This window comes from Barbus barbus (assembly GCF_936440315.1).
Source record: "Barbus barbus genome assembly, chromosome: 3".
In the NCBI taxonomy this organism is placed as follows: Eukaryota; Metazoa; Chordata; class Actinopteri; order Cypriniformes; family Cyprinidae; genus Barbus; species Barbus barbus.
Window position 1 is genome coordinate 12,697,949 of NC_136731.1, and position 19,825 is coordinate 12,717,773.

Genomic DNA, 19,825 nt, shown 5'->3' on the forward strand with positions numbered 1-19,825 from the left:
CACTAAATAAGCAGAAAATTAGGAGTTTATTGAGGCAAAAGTCCTAGTTAATGGTTAGTTATTAGTGAGAATTTGTCCCCAAACTACAAATAAAAATATAAACATAAAATGTCATGATTTATAATGATTCTAATAATAAAAGAGATTCAATGATTGTAAATGTTAAAGTGCATTACTATGTTGATAGTGTCGAATATCGCTATTCTGTGGACAAAACTATATCAAGCACTGCCGCTATTCTCACTTTTAGTATTTTTAATACAAGTAATGTTTAAAGGTAAATAAACCTTTGATAACTGCGAAAGCAGCACATTTTATGTGGAGCAACATCGACACCTGTAGAAAATCATGGTGTGCATCATTTCACGACAGACTAAAGGAGACTTTACAATGTTTTATAATTGTAATTAATATTAAGACGTATTCTTCACCTTAGTACAGTACTCAAAATATTTTGATGCGTCTTAACGTTTCACACAAATCATTTTTCTAACAGATACTCACATTATCAGTAGATAAGGAAACACAAAGTTTGACGAAGCTAGCAAAAAAGAAAAGCTGTCAATGGAAACATGAAGAGGAAGGAAGAATTCCCCATAAAAAAATATAATAATCAGATGAAAAAATAGCTCAACCAGACAAGTTAATAAAATTAAGCCAGCCACAGTCAAATTATGGTCCCTCTGGTTTGTCTACTACCTGTATGAAAATAAAGAATGGTTAAAACAATATAAATTTATTATATAGGCTATTGTGTTCCTCTAGAACCTTTTTGAAGAGCTTAAGGCCAAAGTAATTAGTTGCCATGTTCTTCAGTTTGGTTGCACCAACAACTTTGCATATATCCATACAGGTTTGCCCACTGCAGCACAACTCCCATGATCACACACACACACACACACATACACACACACACACAGACAGACAGACACAGACACACACACACACACACACACACACACACACATGTTGGTTTTTGTGGTTTATGGGGACTCTCCATAGGCGTAATGGTTTTTATACTGAACAAACTGTGTGTGCTATTGCCCTACACCAACCCTACACCTAAACTTAGCCCTCACAGGAGACTTTGTGCATTTTCAGATTTTCAAAAAAACACCATTTAGTATGTTTTTTAAGCCTTTTGAGTTACGGGGACATAGGCAGTGTCCTCATAAACCACCTTCATGTTGTAATACCTCTGTCACACACACACACACACACACACACACACACACACATCAGGAAGGTTACAGCTCAGATGGCTTATGCAGCAAAATAAGGTATTTGAGAGAATTTAAAAACTCACCAACCACTTTATGTTGAAGGAAAAAAGTGAACTGAACACAAAGGAAGCCCAAAACAATGGACACACGATCAGACCAATCCAGAAAATCAGTGAATCGGAGTTTCAAACCACATTTTTACTAGTTCCCTGTAAGGAAATAGACCAAATAGATAGGTATTAAAGAAATAGTTCAGTCATGAAATGAAATTCTCTCATTATTCGTTGATTAACATATGTATGATGTTAACACAAAAGGAGAAATTTTGAAGAATCTCAACACAGCTCTTTTACATATGAACACATTTGACAAGCTCAAAAAAGACAAAAGTACTCCATAATATTCATGATCATCAGGTTCAAATATGCAGAAATTGATAATAAGATTTGAGACGTGCAGCAGAAGGCATTTTACTGTTTTATTGTGTGTAGTAATATGCATCACAGCTTCTGTTTTTCACACATGTGACTTGGTCCTTGACAGATGGTCTTGAAGATCCTTCACAATTCTCCTTTAGTGTACCATAGAACAAAGAAAATCAATATGGGTCTGGAACAACGTGAGGGTTAGCAGATTTCACGTTTGTATGAACTAGTCTTTTAATATTTGAACAGTGTGACTCAAAACAGGAAATTTCACTCTTTCAAATAATTACACAACTGAATGGCATTCACGGTGACAAAACATGATCATTAAACTTTGATCGAGCTGCGATAAAAGTTAGCTATAGCTAAATATTAAAGTTGTACATTACCTCAGTATCATTAGTCACAATCATAAACTTGATTTTTATTATAGGGTTGCTTTCCGTAGTTGCAAATATATTCACATTACAAGCCCACCAACAGTCGTCCCGTCACATTCTTATATATGAAAAAACACAGAAACATTCAGAAATGCATCTCTTAGAGAAAACCTGATTATTATACATTATTGAAGTCAAGGAGAAACAGTCTTTTTACTGATATAATCTGGTGAAAAATGGATTTAAATGAGGAAACACATAGAAAAAGACTTGAATTTTATTCAGGTAAAAAGACAGGTAAGGAAGAGTACTTGAAACACGCGTGTCACTGCCCATGTCAACATGACGGAGCAAGTTTTGATTAATGCTTACGGACATTTTAAATTCGTAATAAGAACATAATATGCGTTAAGAAAGATTTCATGTTGACGTCATGCTCACCTTTACTGTCCAGAAGTCACATGACAGAAGTAAAATTATGGTGACCATGTTGGCAATAAAACTTCGGCTCAGAAACTCACAAAAGAGGTAGATCAGGGTGGCACTTGTGCGGAAGAAGAGATGAAAGAAACAGGCTAGAGGATGTCTGAGAAGAACAAAATATTATTTATATAGTAATCTTATAAAATGAATGAAGAATGATTTAAAAAAGAAGAAGAAGAAGACAGAAGTAATGGTCAAACTCGCTATTAACACACCATGAACTATGACTTTTGCCTCAATAAACTCCTACTAATTTGCTGTTTATTAATAATTAGTAGGTAGTTGTTAAGTTTAAGTATTGGGTAGGATTAGGGATGTAGAATATGGTCATGCAGTGTCAGGGTTCTGTCGTGTGTGTCATGTGTTCCTGCCTCTTGTGTCCATATTTGGTTTGTTTCCTGTCCTTGTCATATGTAATTAGTTAATTCTTGTCCAGCCGTGTTCGTCTCATTATCTATGATTTACCTGTTTATTTATAGTCCTGTCTGTTCAGTTTGACTTCATCTGGTCTACTCGTTACTCCCCGGATGTGTCTGGATGTCTGTGTCTTGCCCTGCCTTTATGTCTCCAGTAAAGGACTATTATTTGAGTTTACACCCTCGTCTGCATGTTCCTTGTTCCTCCCTCGTGTGTGCACCGTGACATGCAGTATATGTGCTTTACAAGCACTAATAAAAATAGTCAATGTTAGGCGTGCTAATAAGCAAATAATATTAAGAACTAAGTCCCTATACTACTAAAGTGTTACAGAAGAAACATATAGTCTCAAGATTGCTCGGTGTAATCAACATTTCAGCAGTTATAAAATATCAAAGTCTGTGTGTTTTCCCAACTCTAAAAACTCACTTGATTTCTTCTCACTTAATGCATTCTCATCCTCATGGAATAATGGCACTTCACCAAGAGAATCCTTCAAAACAAATACAGCATCAGTTCAAGTTTAACACTACGACATTCAAAGTGATTCAGAGTTTTATGTGTATAACGCAACCGTTCATTTTTTAGTTATTATTCCTTCATCCAACAAGTCATGCAGACAGATGCACTTAAACACTCTACATATTGTCACTGAGAGCTCTTTCATAACTCACCTGTCTGCTCATGTTGGTGCAGGTAGTCTTGTTTCCTGCTGACGTGTATGTAAACACATGTGTCCACTATATGAGAATCAAACTTTATTAATATTTAATTGGAGCTGTCCTCCTTTAGGGGGCTCATGGTGGCTCTAATAATGATTCCTAAATGCGCATGCAAATCTCAGGACGTTATTACCTTTTTTAGATGAGTTATGCTACAAAATACAACTATTTATTTAAACTTATTTAAAAAATAAACTTTATTTCTGGCAGACTCCAGCTCAGATACAAGCAAAAGTGACAACAAGATCAAAACAAAAAGAGACATACAGCTGTGATATCAGCTGTGAGAGTCAACATTCCCATTTGTAGTGCTGAGTAGCCTAATTGCAAAAGTCAGGAGAGAGGGTTTATAATATATAAGGCAGTAGCCTATCAGAGTAGTAGTAGCCTACCTTGGAGAACTGTTTAATAGTAGTAGATGAATGTGCTAATCCTTCAAGATTGTTTTTGTATTTTTGTATCATGGCACACCCCATTACCCGATGACTCTCTAAAAAATAACCAATCAGAAACTATTTGCCTGTAAATAATTTAGTGCATTTTGGGTTTGCTGACATTGAATTGGATGTCATGTCTTTAGGGCGAAGTTTTGGAGAGATGGCGTGTTGCTAAAGTGATGGGGCTAGTCTAATTCAGTGGCTAAGTTAGCAAAATGGTGGAAATTGCTTACAGCGCCTTTCGATAACACCGTATATGGGTAGTTGACGTATCAATGTGTCCTATGGTGTGACAGCCAAAATGTAAAAAAAAAAAACCAACATCTCTAAAATTGAAGATAAACATCTCTCATGCTATTTGTAACTCTAAGAATGAAGATATAGTTTTCTCATGTTATTTGTATGTTACATTTTTGCTGTCACACCATAGGACACAGTCCAATTTTTATTTGTCAACAACCCATATATTGAAGTAACAAGGTATTTTGTGAACATTGCAGCTCTTCATTTAGAAGGAACATGAGAGAGAGACAGAGAGAGGGAGGTAATGTAATAATGCACTTTCTCTCCTATACCATGCTTTCGTGGAACCCTCCGCTAGACATATGCAACAGAGCATCAGAGTTTGCCTATTAAACATTTTACAGTAGTCTTAATGTGTGCCTTTATTGTCACTGTAGTAGATGTTTGACTGACAAAATAGCTCTTGTGAATTTGTCACTAAGTTAGCACTCATGTGACGGTCGCACCGTTAGTGACTGACCAAAGGTCGCTCTATCTTTCTTCCTACCCATTCCTTTCACCATGGCTCTTCGACACAACGTATTGCTTTTCCTTTGCATTTTACCTTTTGTTAATGCACTCTACAAGCAATGGATTCCAGACACCAATTTTGAAAATGCTACTAACTGGGATAAAGGATCTGTACCCTGCGGTAACGACCAAGTCGTGTTTTTAGCTCAAAGGAAAGTATCAGTGTATGTAGAAACGGCTCACACTATCACTGGAATGAGCTTGCCGGTGGATGGAGAACTGATTCTGGCATCTGGCGCTGGGTTTACTGTAAGAGAGGGTGGAGATCCTGGTTGTGGATCTGGGGTCACGGCACACTTTAAAGACCCTGAATCTCGGAAATGGTTCGACCCATCGCTGTGGGTGGCTGCGACCACAATCGACGACTTACACAGAGGCACATATCAGTTTTCAGTCCACGAGGAGAGTGTCCCATGTCAATATGACGACGTGGTATTTCGAGAGGCCACCTCATTCCATGTGGACATTTCATCTGATCATGACGTGCCTGTGAAGAGTGTGTCTGTACTTGGGAAGAAGTTCACCAGCAGCTCTGAGTTTTCACAGTACCTGTCATCCAATTCCGGCAAGCTGCAGTTCCATGGCTCCTCATCCCTTAAAGTTGGCATTTCAGGCTGTGACGATATCACGGGGTGCATTTGTGACAACTCTGGAAATCGAGACCAGATCTGTTCAAATGTGAAATGCGATTCGTTGGAGTGCAAGAAACCCCTGCACCCGGTGGGACACTGCTGCGATGTTTGTGGTGCCGTCGTGAACGTTCAGTTCTCTTCGAGCTTCAACTTTGAGTCGTATCGCCTGCGGCTGCAGCACCTCTTTCTCAGCCAGCATAAATATGAATCTATACAGATGGCCTTGTCGAAAGTATCAAAAGAGCAGAGGCTGCTGCGAGTGATTCCTTTCGGAGCCACTCAGGAGATTCAGGTGGTGCTTCTGGACCAGAAAACAGGTCAGGAAGCTGGGAAGCTGGCAGAAGCTCTCGCTCGAGATGTCATACAGGATGTGTACAACCACGGCTTGAACATCGGCATCACCAGCGCGGAGTTCCAGGCATCATCTGGGGCGAGCAGCAGCGAGGCGGCTGGAAACAGTGCAGGGGTCGTGGTGGGTGCAGTGCTGGGCTCCCTGCTTGGAGTGGGTCTACTTGCAGCCGTTGTTATGCTCTACTGTCGTGGCATCATTAAGATACCCAGAATGCCCAGCATCCCCTCACTCAGCAAGTGGAAGAACAGTAGCGAGATTGGGGAGCTCGGTGGCCCCTTGGACCATGGCTTTGACAACCCCATATTTGACAAACCAACTATGATGCCTGAGGAACCAGGGCTGTACGGGACAGAGATGATGAACTCGATAACCCTAACTCAGTCAGGAGTGCATTTCGTAAATCCTGTTTATGATGAAACTGATTTCAATACATGAAAGGTGTTGTATCAGCTGATCTGATGGGGGATGTGATGACAAAATAATATGAAGAAAAATTTAACAATTTATAACAATCCTTGATTAAATAATCTCAAAATGACACACACACACACACACACACACAAAGTTATTAGAATGCTTGTGGTAAAAAAAATAAAAAAATATGCTGCTCACATGCTGAATTTCATACCACATAATCATATTTCTCTTAATAAAAAAATCCAAGCATGGTTATCTGAGATTTTTGGCAGTATTATTGTTACATTCTACTATTTTTAATTCTAATTTATAAATAATACTATGTGCAATAACCAGTCTTCCCCACGTGAAGTTTGTTGTCACAACATTTAGCTTCCAGATATCACAGAAATCTCTCCACGGTGACAAACAAGTACAATAATTGAATCTCAGATTTGAAGGTTATAACTTCAAAGTGTAATTCTGGATTCTTGCCATGTTGTTAAATTGCAAGTCTGACTGTGTTTACGACAAGTACTTAATTATTCACCTTTAAAAATAAAGATTCTTCAGTGGTACTTTGCATGCTCAGCAATAAAGAACATATTTGGGCTTCTTGAGTTGCTAAAAGTCTCTATATGTATTTTTGATAAGATTCTTGATGTTACATTGCAGATTCTTTAGTTCTGCCTTATTATTATTATTATTATTATTATTATTTTTAAATGAGTGGTTTCCAGGTCTTGGGGACTCACAGCACTGCACAATAGTACTTCTCTTTGATTGGACAGTTTATGAAGAGCTCTCCTAATAAGCTGATGATCTAAATCTGTTCTGTTAAATAAGGTAAGCATAAAATAAAATGTGCAGCTTAGTGGGGAAATGGGCAGGACCATGACTGAAAATCTCTCACCAGTACGGGACTACCCTGTTTAGATTTTAGTGTAGTGTAGTTCCGAAAGGTGACGTCTATGTTACATATATGGCTCTAATCCGGTCAGCAGAAATTCTGTATTCAGTATTGTATAGATCTAGAGGTTGTGGACGTTGTGTTGATCTCATTGCAGCCTCGGGAAAAATCCAAACTCCTGTCTTGACATTGTACATGTTAAATGTTATAGCCTTCCCTCATGACCTTCCTATCTGTGGTTCAGAGTAAGGTGGAGCTGTCAACTTGAGGTTGTGCACGTCACTTTGTGTTTTCCGGACAGTTAGTTCTATTTAGCATAATAAGCGTAATTTCCTAAGGGAACACTGTTCATAATATCACTGTTAGTTTCTACAGCCATCGCATTTACAGCCTTTCCTTCTCTGAAGGCTTTGAACAGAACTGTAAGAGAGCACATGTATAATAAAAGTTTGCTGACCCCTATTTATTGCAGTTTGCTCAAAGAGAGGCAGGACAAAAGTATATGCACCACTTTAATACTTACCAAAATGTATTGACCAGCCATGTTAAATGTCAACACATTAAACAAAACAAATGATCAGACAAACGAAAACAATTTTTGCAAAAATTTCAAGATTATGAATTTAATAGTTATATACCAACAACATTATGAATAAAGTTGATGTATGCATTATAAAACATGGCTGTAAATGTAGTTTGTGTTTAGAAATATTGAAGGAAGACATCATGTAAAAACTCAAGCACAGATAGGCTTTCAAAAACCTGCTGTACTGCAGACCTGTGCATGAACCATACTGTTTACTGACAATATACCTCAGTTCAACAAGAAACTACTGTTGTGATAAACGAAATGTCTCAGCGGTAATGAGGTCTACGCTTCGTAAGTTAAAGCTCCAGAATCAACAAAGGGTTCTCTGTGTACACCAACTCAACCATGCGTCACACAGCTCATCCAATTACTTGTGTTTCAAAAAAACGCGTTATGGCCAGATACATGTAAACATTATGTGTAACAATGTGAGGGTGCTTTTAACCTACATACAGTCCCCACAACAGCAACACTGACATCAGATTCTGTTAATCCATTTACTGTACATTTCACCATTTACAGCTCACAATTCAGCTATCCAACAACTAAACAAATCTGTGTATTAACAAGAATAACAACGGTACAATTACTACCATGTGTAGCACATGCTGAGCTTTGTATGTCTAAAAAGGAATACGAGTTATGTCTTAAATGACATTTTGTCTAGAAATGTGCAGGCACAGAAAACACAGGCACTGAGATATATGCCCCATGGGGGCAGAAATATTATGAGATTAAGAGTGCGTGTAATGAGATGTGACCTCATTTCCACTCTTTGCATTTGCCACATGACACGTGATAACCATTACATTTGAACTGAATTACCATTTTTATGCATATTGCGTTGTTTGTGTCAGTTAAAGAGGTAATGTAGCCAGCTGTTAAGAGAGGTCATATTTAATCTATTTCAACACTGGTCCTCTATAAACCTTCCTATAATTTTTTTTTCAAGAGATGTATGACTCTCTTGTCATACAACAGGTTGTTTTCATTTCATTGACCCAATTAAACACACCTGAACAGATTTAGACTTCTGTTTCTTTAGCATATCTGGTGCATTGGCCAAATGTTGATGAAGTAACTGTCTTCAAATCTGGTGCATTGGCCAAATGTTGATGAAGTAACTGTCTTCAAAGAAAAGTGGAACAATGGTTCTGTAAACTATTGCTTTTTCAACATTCACTGAGGTAAAACAGACATCACTTTTGAAAAAACCATCATATGCTGGTTGGGTATGTTTTGAAGTATGGCAACTAGTTTGTTGTTGACAAGTATGGCAACCAGCTCAGGACTAGCTTAAACCAGCTCATGAACAACTAAGGACCAGTTTAAACCAGCTCAAACCAGTTGCCATACTTTAAAACATACTTAACCAGCATTTGCTGTTTTTTTTTCTTTTCAAAAGGGATTAAGGGCAGAACTTCACAACTCAGTGTCTTCTATGCAGCCTGGGTCCTCAATGGTCTCCAATCGGCGCTGACAGGTGTCTATGATCTTTTTGCGGGGCCCCAAGGGGATGTGAATGCTCTTGAGGTCATTATCTGAGCACAGCAGCAGGGCATCCAGGTCAATCTTTTCTCTTTTGAAGATAGGAATGAACTCGTTCATGCTTTGCGTGGCTAGGAACACTTCCAGAGCGCTGGTGTCAGGCTCATCATCGTCATCCAGCCCTAACTCCACCTCATCCCATGGCAGCTCCTGCATGTTCCTCTCTTGCAGGCTACGGGCGCTTCCGATGCTATCTTCGTCCAGACTGGGCACACGATGCATCCGGCTGTGGAGGCGCACGTTATCGACCCGTTGGCTGCCTGCTAGACTGCCTTCGTCTCTTCTCCCGATGCCAAAAAGTCCACCGCTCACATAGTTGCGGCGGAAAACCATGGTGCCCAGGCCGGGACGGTTGAAGAGCGAGTCATGGCCGGAGTCGGTGCTGATCTCTGAGTAGTCCACATCATGACCGTGCAAGTCGGGTTCGCTGATGGCACGTGAGACGGCATCCTCGTTGTCACTAGGGAACATGTCACGTATGTTACGACGAGACCGGTCCTTAGGGTTGATGTACGTTCCCTGTTTGAGAAACATGACGTCATTGCCTAGTTGTAGGCCAGATAAAGAGCGGACACTCTTCCTGCCATCTTCGTAAATCTTGAATGTTCCGTCACCTTGCTTTTTCTTCTCAAGCTTCTTCTGGATCTTAGTTTTGCCCCTGGCTGTGGTGTGGAGAGTAGCCTAGAGCGACAAAATAGTACAAGTATAGATTTAGTGAATGTGGCTTCTAACTGAACACCAGCGCAAACTGTCTTTTGGCGTTAAAATAGTACTGTCAGGATTTGCTAAAGATGCACAATGAAGAATTAGCGCTGAAAAGGTGGATCCGGTTATTTTTGCGCCTGACCTTATTGAATATGCATTTGTAGGAGATTCCCTTTCAGACGCTGAATTTATGGGGGGAGAGTAGTAAACAAGATTTACTAACGTTTGCGCTCGTCAAATTAATGGTATTTGCGCCGTTTTTTAACACCCAAAAAAGCGTGTCTTAAACTATTTTGCGCTTGAAATGGCTGCAACTATTGTTGCTAGGAGGAGGCACCGCAGAGAACAGAGCACGCGTGATAGAAGGGAGAGGATTTTTTCCACACGTATTAATTTATTTGGAAAGAACACATTTTCCGAACATATCGTTTGCCAAGCCATGTTATTTTTTAGTTTGCTTCAGGAAATAAAAGACGACTTGGGAACCCTCAACTAGGAGTCACGCAATACCAGCTCTATCAAAACTTCTTGCAACCCTTAATTGTTTGACCTCTGGTTCTTTTCAGCGTACTGTGGCTTCTTTATTTGCGACTATGCTAATTTGTGCTGCGCTTGGTATATTGCATTGGTCGATATGTAAATGAGATGTTGCGTCTGTTTTTGTGCGTTGTTAGTAAATCACCCACAGAAATTTCCACACCCATCGTCACGTTTTGGAATTGCGCTAATTTGCCCTGTTAATTTGCCCCAAATATTTAAGCATTGCAGAGCAGTCTGACCTGGGAGTATGGCACATTAGTGGCAGTGTTGAAGTGGTGTAGCTTGCGACTCAAGGTACTGCTGGCGTAGCTGGAGAAGCTCATGGCATCAGAGACCGATGCTTCCGTTGTCTCTCTCTGAAATCTACGCTCCATGCGCCGTCGGTGCTTCTGCTGCATTTTAATGCACTCCTTGATGCGGCGTTCAGCATCACGGAAAGCCCGGTCCTTCAGTTTGCTTACTAGCTTGGGGTTGAGGGCTGTCTGCTTGGCAGCGATGGAGTCCAGATAGCGCACGCAATTCATGTGGTTCTTGGTGGCAGCCATGTCCAGTGGTGTGTGGTAGTCGTTGTCCAGGCACCACACGTTGGCACCAAAGGACACCAGGAAGGACAGGCAGTTGAGATGGCCATTGGAGGCAGCCAGGTGGAGTGGCGTGTTCCCCCATATGTCACACTTATCTGGGTTCCCCCTGAAAGTAGAGCCGTGATAGATCCATATCAGGTGTGGCATTTAGTGGTGACCTCTGTGAAACCACAACTCAGACCCTGTAGCCTATATATAACATATAACTGACACTTTTAGGTGTAAAGTGAAACTGTCATTATCTCTTGTTTTATATCCCAAGAATAGCTGAGACCACACTGGCAATCCCATGATTTTTTGATTATGTTTTCAGCACTGGCTTATCATCCGTGAAGGCCAGTTAATAATGCATAAGTCTATGAAACTAAAACAACCTGCTCTACACATGTGATATCGAAAATCATGAAATGTCATAAGAAGGACAAACAGGTGTGTTATATAATTCATATGATCTCTTATTTTTCTTACTTATATAAGTTTTATTTTGTAAGCCAGTAATCCAGGTTTAGCGCTCCTAATGCCGATCCAAACCCCTGGATCAGTAATTTGATCGCCTGCTTGAATAAGAGGGAGCTTGTTGGGTGTCTTCTTACTAGCAAGAATGATAGAGTTGCATAGGTGATGTCACACTAAATTCCTGTGTTCAGACTGTAACCACGGGCCTGATCAACAGAGAAACTATTCTAAAACTATAAGAAATGTTCTAATCTATGACTGCTAGAAACTAAATACAGTACATAGCGACTGTTCATAATATAACTATTCAATATGCATTCTAGAAAATGCATTTTAAATAGTTTGTTGAAGTGTTGTGTTGAGATATTTGCAAACACATATAGATACAACTGTATAAAAAGCTAATTTGCATCCAATTCTTTATTAGATATGATCACATCTCCATTAGAGCTCATTCTTTATGTTACTTGCTCTACAACACTCTTTGCAATGACTTAGTACAGTGGGATGCATTACGATATGATTATGTGATCGCTTGAAACTAAACTCAAGGCTGAAACTTTGTTCTGCTTTACTTTTGTACAGTATAGCCCCACCTACAGGTACCTAAAACGTCACTGAAAAATGCTGGTTTTAGTTTAACTGTTGATTTGCATTTTGAAAATATCATTTTAAAAAGTGCACAAGACAGTATATAATATAATGAAAATTAAAAAATGTGGTATATTAACATATGACAACATATGTCATATTATATAATATATATGATTTGTGCTGCCCTAATTTGCACTTTACAGTTAAGCTGTATATTTATGTTTTCTGCATCTAGCGCTAGTTTAGCCTACTTAATATTTGATGGGTGACAGGTGAAGCCTTGCAGTGATGCATTATGGATGAGAAAAGCTGCAAGGTTTTCACAGTTAGCAAAGGGAGCTGTGTGCACCATTGGGTCAAGCCAGAATTTGGAGTATGACCCGCTAACCTGCCTGACCTTGATTTTTGGCATGCCTACACTTATATATAAAATATAATAGCATTCAAATGCATTGCCCTATAAAATGATCTTATCCAACACAATCAGATAAAATGTACTGCAGCTGGTCTAGAATTAGTGGGGTAAAAATTACAGTTCATAACTCGTGGTCTACATGAGTAATAAACTGTCATTCTTACCCCACTAATACTGTCAGATAATAAGACATATGTCTGTCAGAACATTGTAAAATTTCTGGAAGAGGAGTATAATATTTTATGTTATCTTCTAAAATGACTGCTATATGATAACCTCCACCCATAAATGTCGATTTCTTACCTTTGTTGCTATTTTTACCATCATTTTACTGTCCCTATTTATTAACAACTTCTAATAGTATGATTCATGACAGGTCAGAGCCGTGGGCATTATTGTGGGAAATCATGCTTCAGGGATCAGTCAGTGCCATGCTGTGCATTGAATTAATCACTAGAGAAATGAAACACCCAAATTAAGGGATTAATTACTGGATCCCTATGTGTACATGAGCATAAGTTGGCTCTAACCACAGAAATGCGATGCTTGCTTTGCTTTATGTGGAGGAGATTATGCGATAGCCAGTGGCTTTCAATGGTTAAACAGTCCGATTATGCATTCAGGACTGCTGAACAGTAAGAGAACTTCTGACAATTAAGAGCTTTTATAAAGGGCCTCTAGGTCCGCCGAGGAAACCAGGTCAGCTCTTTTGTGTGTTCGCTTTTATCTGTCTTCTGTCATCGGCATTAACAGAGTGGCCGTAGATCACATAATGTGGAATTGTTGATGTGTTGTTAGTGATAAAACAACTCAAATGACACTGCAAATGAATAAGGGCCACTAAGAAGTAGCAAGGGCAGTATATCCGTCTTAAGGTGCATTCAAGGTATACATTTTTAATCAGTCCATGCATTAACAGGGAATTGAACCTATGACCTTGGTGTTGCTGATAATGGCATGCTCTGGCAGTCTGAGCTACAGGAACACAAAAATGTGAAAACAAAAAAAATCAACATACCACTAAAAAATTATTTTTCAATGCGAATTTCATGCTTACAGTTCTATATGCCTAAAAAAATGCTAAAATGTTCAGTTGATTTTTCTACCTGATTTGACTCTCAAAAAATGTATTTTGTTGATGGTGTTGATTCATAATTTTTTGACCTAAACCCAGCTAATTTCCTTGTTACCAGAAATACATCTTTGGATTACTTTAAACAGGTTTTTTACAGTGAGAAAAAAACCTTGCCTTTTATGGTATTATGTTAATATGACATGATCCTCTGCAAACTTGAGACATGTTACATAACACCACCATAAACATTATGAGGTAGGGTATAAGGAAGCAGGCTGGAGAACTGAGAACAGCACGTTCCACACCCAATTAACCTAATAAAATCATCAGCCCTGTGAAGCACCAGCCGTCATGACACCAGTATTGGCTTGTGATGATATACAGTAACGTGGACCCGAGATCCGCGCCATGCCGGTTCCTGCGAAAGCCATTTCATATGAGGCGTGCATGCAAACATATGGGTTAAACTTCCGATAAATCCACAAACTAAACCAGTTAATTGATTAATCGTAGGGAATGGGGCGCAGTCTTACCCTCTCCCTACAATCAGCCGCAGCGCCTCCAGGTTGCCGTGGTAAGCGGCCCATAGGGTCGGTGTCATGCCATCTTCATCCGGAGCGTTCAGGTCCTTCCGCGTCGCTTCTTTCAACAAGTCAAGGTAGCCATCCCGAGCTGCCTTGTGGTATTTGTCATTCATGGTGATCTCGAACCTCAGCCTCCATCACTCTTTCACGGGCTCTGTGCATTAGGTCTGAACCCCTGACCGGAGGCAGCGCGCGTGAGGCACTTGGAGTTTCCAAGGACACCTCAGACGCGCTGCGGCTCGTGAGGGTGTGGCTTCAGCTCGGTCCTTACAAAACGCAATCTTTTTCCAATTTGGGATTCGAAATATTATATTGTTGGGTGAATTAAATACATTCTTTAAAAGAGCCCTGCTTTCCCCTCCAAACTCATTAGCACACGGACAGCATTATTAAGAAACAGCTGTTTATTGTTTAATAAACATTCAAATAAAGTACTTTACTTTTACTTTTAGTCATTTAGTCTGCTAAATGACTAAAAGTAAAGTAAAAAGGTTTTTCGAAATGTTTAGTGAAAATTAGGTTTGTGCTATATTGCTTTGATATTTGATATCATATCTTTAATTGTGGCTTTGGTGGCCAATTATTTTCAGAGTTCAGAGTTATTTTCAACCTACTGTATTTTTGTGAGTTAACCCTTACGAAAATGGTTTTGCTACAAAAAAAGGTTACTATAGTTAAACCATTGTAACCACAAATTAACCATGGTTTTGCAACACTAACCATAGTTTAACCATGGTATTTTTAGTAAAATAGTAGTTATACAAATGGTAGTCAATATGGGAATAAAACATGATTACTACAACTATAATAAAACCATGGTTAACTCTCATAAGACAATCTGAAGTACTAAGTAAGCCTGCTATTATTTTCACATAAAACTTGTCACAGTACTTTTAAATGTGTCAAATCTGTCTGTGAATTACCAGTCATTAAAATCTGGATTAATAGTTGCATAAATGTTATTTATGGGGGCTTTATATGATGTCCCATCACTGTGGCATTACCACACACACTTCCACTGATGTTTGAGGATTTATAATGGCTATAATTGCATGGTAGATTGTTCATACATTTTGTTCTAATTATTTGTGTACTGTGTGTTGTGTCTGACAGGTTACAGGCCCTTCAGTTTTACGGCTGTACATCTTTGTGTCACCAACTGAATATAGATACCATGAGGTGACACGATCCTCAGAAGGCCAGCAGTTCCTACTCATGGTAAGTGAAGGTCACTAACCAGCATGCATATTAGTATGAATGGCATAATACTGAATAGTGCTATTTTCTGCTAAGTTAGTAAATGTATATGACAAATAGTCAAGTATATAGCTTTTGCACTATGCTTACTTTCAAAATTCTGTATTGTGGAACTGATGCAAGTTGCTTTTGTTAAAGGAGCATGTTAATATTTCTTGTGTTAACATTAATAATCAAAATGAATCCACTGCCTTCATATGACCCAAAAGAAACAATGCACAATTCCATTGTACTCAAACATTTACAATGAAATTGGGAGAGGCTGAATATCGCAATGATTGCGAAAACCGATGCAAGCTGAGTAAATAAAGGCTTATTATTTTGAAAACAGATATGATTGAAGTAAATAAAAGCTCAATATTTGTTGATGACTCAGAGCTAAGGGGGGCCGGTCAGTACTTCACATTTCCTTCGTCACCGAACAGAGTGTAGAGACTGTGCAGGTAGCCCTCTTGTTAAACTCTGTTATCACAATAGCTGAGAACTATTGGCTGGCTTTGGTCCAGTGCAAGCAAAGGTGAAATCTTTTTAGATTTCCAATATTTTCAAGTCAGATTTGAGGATGCAGGTCCCTTCAGATATGGGAAAGACGCAGGGCTAGACGTAAGCAGATGAGAAGACAGGTGATTGGTTGGATACTTATGCGGGTTCAAGTATTTATACAGCTTGAGGAAACTAGGCTCCTTCTAATTATTTTGTGTGACAACTTGTAGAAGGTCTTCACATGCTTCATACTCTACAAATCCTCTTTTCAAGACTCTTTTCAACTTGGACTTTTAGATCTCCACTTACAAGTTGACTTGTGTTTTCTTGTGGACAGCTCTTCTAACTCACGCAACATGATGACAAAGCAAGACCTAGAAGACATCGAGAACCAAATATCCACCATCCAAGTCGGTTCCCATGGAGAGACGGTCAACCCGGTACTTGCCCACGGCAGGTTCAAAACAGTGGAGAAGGGCCGCAACTGGGGATGGCTTCTATCTGGATTCATCTGCTTAAACATCCTGCTCCTGGGAATCGCCATAGTGTGTGGAAGCGTCTTCAACCAGATCCAGATCACCTCATCTCATCTTCTAATTTTCCTCATCTTGCTTGTCATTCTCACCACCGTATGGATGATTTACTACAAAATCCATACTTCGAGGGTGTACCAAGCAGTGCTCTACAAAGACAGTCATGCTGGACCAGTTTGGCTGAGAGGTGAGTCTTCATTTGTATGATCATATTAAGTCCTGAAAGAGTTGATGCCAAATGGCTTTGAATTAATTTACACTAAATTAAAGATTTCAGAAAGAAAATTTGAGTTGTTCTCACTATCTTGTATATTCTATAGACATCTAGTCTCAAGTGCTTATAAACTGCTTATGTCTTCATCAGGTGGACTGGTTCTCTTTGGCGTCTGCAGTGTAATCATGGACATTTTCAAGATTATTTATTACGTGGGTCGTATGCACTGCGAGTCGCCTGTGAAAATAGCCTTCCCTGTTGTGCAAGCTCTGTTTGTCATTGTACAGGTAGGGGAAAACTATAAAGAATGGTTTTAGGTTATTTGTTCTTGTATTTCTAGACCATTTAAATGTACTCTCTTCCATATTCCAGACATACGTCCTTTGGGTTCATGCAAAAGACTGTGTGCAGATACAGCAAATCGTCACACGGTGAGTTCTTGGTGGTGGGTGACGTTATGCAGACTTTGGTTGTTATCTGGTTTTGCCAGTTTATTTCCTTGTCTTTTGCTATCTTGACCTCAGTGTGTAGTCAGGAAGAGAAATGAATGGGACAATCTGACAAATATAGGCAAATGATTACACCCTTTCAGAACCGTAAAGGAAATGAGTTGTTTGTAACCACCACAACTAGACCATTGATTGTAGAGCTGTATGACGTCTCGGTGTGAAGCAATGAGGATACATTTTTAAGTTAGCTCAAGGAAATGTTTGCCAGACTGAAGGTTTGATAGGATAGCAGCATTGACTATACACCTCTATGAAACAGAGCCGCTAGCATTACTGTATACTAATATTTACTCTCTCATTGCAGTTGTGGTCTGATGTTGACGTTGTCTACGAATCTTGTGGTATGGATGATGGCAGTGACAGAGGAGTCGCTCCATCAAACACTGGCTCCAGCCGACCCTTCATACAACAGTTCCTCAAATGGTTACAAAATCGATGTCACATCACAAGGTGATTTAATCAGCAAATCATATTGCACACTTTTGAGACTTCTGTTGAAAAAAAAAAACAGCATATGCTGGTTAGGTATGTTTTGAACCATGGCAGCTGGTTAAAAGCCGGTCCTAAGCAACTAGTTCCTGCTCAGGACCAACTCATAACCAGCTTATAACCATCAGGACCAGCTAAGGACCAGTTTAAACCAGCTCAAACCAGCTGCAATGCTTACCTAACCAGCATAAGCTGTGTCTTTCAACAGGCTTGTGTACTTAGGTTAAATTACATTGACGAATATTGAACATCCTGTATTGGGTTGCTTAATTTGAAGATTAAGTTAAGCATTTTATTGACGTTCTCTGTTGTTGTCTTTCAGGCCGTGCTGGAGAGAGCGACTGCAAGTGTAGCCATAACCTGTGCGATGTTTTTGAGAAGGCCTACTACTATCTGTACCCCTTCAACATCGAGTACAGCCTCTTCGCATCAGCCATGGCCTACGTCATGTGGAAAAACGTTGGCCGCCAGATGGATGAACACCATAGCCACAATCTGCGCTTTAGCTTGTGGGACGTTCTGATTGGTCCAGTTGCTGGCCTGATCGTTCTGGTGGCAGGCCTGACTATGTTTGTGGTGTATGAAGTGGACGTGACCAGCGGTGACCCAAAAAAGAAGGAGGAAGCTCTGATAATGCATTACATCATGAACATAGCCGCCATCATTCTGATGTCCATCACAACTCTGATCGGTTGTATAATCTTCCGGATGGATAAGAGGGAGCAGGTGTCCGGGAAGAACCCTACCAGAAGTCTGGATGTGGGATTGCTTTTGGGAGCGTCTCTGGGCCAGTTCCTCATCTGTTACTTCACTATAGTAGCTGTTCTGGCATCAGGGGTCCAGGGGCACATAAATGGGCTCAACCTGACCTGTTCTATTCTGACTGTGATCCAGTTGTGCCTACAGAATGCCTTCCTCATCAAGGGCCTCCATCGGCAGCCATTCAAAGAGACTGAGACATCCACTGTCTTCGCCAACGTCATGGCCGTACGAGAGAGAGACCCAGAAAGACGGAGCAGTTCCATCGTCCCAGCTCACACGCTACCCATCCCGTTGACGTTGCTCCAGGGTCGACTCTCCTGCAAGAGGAGGATCCTTAAGGAGATCTGTGGGTTCCTGTTATTCTGCAATGTCATTGTAAGTACCTGACTCCATATTCTTTATCAATAAAAAACCTTATTTATAGCCGTAAGCGGTAGGGTTGCAAAGAGATTGAACATTTCCGGCAAATTTCCAGACACATTCCAGAATTTTTGGAAACGTCTGGAAAATTTTGACAAATTTTGGAATTTTTCTGCCACTTTGCAACCGTAGTTAGAGGGCATACACACAGGATACATTCTTGCATATATTGCTTTTAATGGTTAACGGTTTCATTAACATACCCATGCATTGGATCACATTATTGTTATTTATTACTCATCACATAACAAAGCACCTTGATTATTTATGATCGCTGTAATAATGTGGTTAACAATTGACGATCCTGGCATTTAAAAAAGGCTACAAATCCAGTGTTTTGTTCCATTCTAGTTGTGTGTATGCCTCCAAGACTCCTGTGTCTTTAACACTTCGTGGTCAGAAATCAGTTTTAAATCTAATTCTGTACATTGCATTTCTGTTTTGCAGCTTTGGATTATACCAGCCTTTGGAGCACGGCCACAGTTTGACAACACTGTCGGATCAGACATTTATGAATTCCAAACGTGGACAGCGATTGTGAATATTGGAATGCCGTTTGGGATCTTCTACCGGATGCACTCAGTGGCTAGTCTGTTTGAGGTGTGCCTCGCCTCATAAATCAGCTGACCACTCAGGAACTGTACAAGCTTATGCACCTATCTTTGCAAAATATATATATATATTTTATATTATATATTTGATTAGCTGAAAGAGAAATTGTATTTTTTTTTACTATATTTTTATTGTATAATACAATGTGTATATGTGAGTGTGTGTGGAGATCTAGACCATGTTGATCTGAAATCCGTTTGAATATGTTAATGATGTCCCAGTATCATCTGAAATATGGCCTAATCCTGTTACATGCATTAGACTGT

General features: G+C 39.7%; 3 protein-coding genes and 1 pseudogene across 4 annotated transcripts; 2 read left to right on the forward strand and 2 right to left on the reverse strand.

The window, feature by feature from the left end:
* Nucleotides 1–672: 672 nt before the first annotated feature.
* LOC306858243 (Golgi apparatus membrane protein TVP23 homolog B-like) lies at nucleotides 673–2,517 on the reverse strand (annotated as a pseudogene). The gene is made up of 4 exons: nucleotides 2,470–2,517; nucleotides 2,118–2,146; nucleotides 769–887; nucleotides 673–699 (listed from the first exon to the last, which is right to left on the reverse strand). The product of its transcript is annotated as a Golgi apparatus membrane protein TVP23 homolog B-like (transcript).
* A 2,374-nt stretch (nucleotides 2,518–4,891) lies between these two features.
* On the forward strand, nucleotides 4,892–6,319 carry LOC306850865 (protein amnionless-like; the record flags this gene model as incomplete). Its single annotated transcript, XM_079386804.1, has 1 exon — nucleotides 4,892–6,319. One exon carries the CDS (start codon nucleotides 4,892–4,894, stop codon nucleotides 6,317–6,319), a length of 1,428 nt encoding a protein of 475 aa, XP_079242930.1.
* A 2,882-nt stretch (nucleotides 6,320–9,201) lies between these two features.
* LOC306853491 (pre-mRNA splicing regulator USH1G-like) lies at nucleotides 9,202–14,393 on the reverse strand (the record flags this gene model as incomplete). Its single annotated transcript, XM_079390958.1, has 3 exons — nucleotides 9,202–10,008; nucleotides 10,812–11,262; nucleotides 14,230–14,393. 3 exons carry the CDS (start codon nucleotides 14,391–14,393, stop codon nucleotides 9,202–9,204), a joined length of 1,422 nt encoding a protein of 473 aa, XP_079247084.1.
* A 1,983-nt stretch (nucleotides 14,394–16,376) lies between these two features.
* On the forward strand, nucleotides 16,377–19,565 carry LOC306849793 (proton channel OTOP2-like; the record flags this gene model as incomplete). Its single annotated transcript, XM_079385111.1, has 6 exons — nucleotides 16,377–16,740; nucleotides 16,918–17,054; nucleotides 17,140–17,198; nucleotides 17,581–17,726; nucleotides 18,088–18,902; nucleotides 19,395–19,565. The coding sequence occupies 6 exons, from the start codon at nucleotides 16,377–16,379 to the stop codon at nucleotides 19,563–19,565; spliced, it is 1,692 nt and encodes a 563-aa protein (XP_079241237.1).
* Between the last annotated feature and the right edge of the window lie 260 nt (nucleotides 19,566–19,825).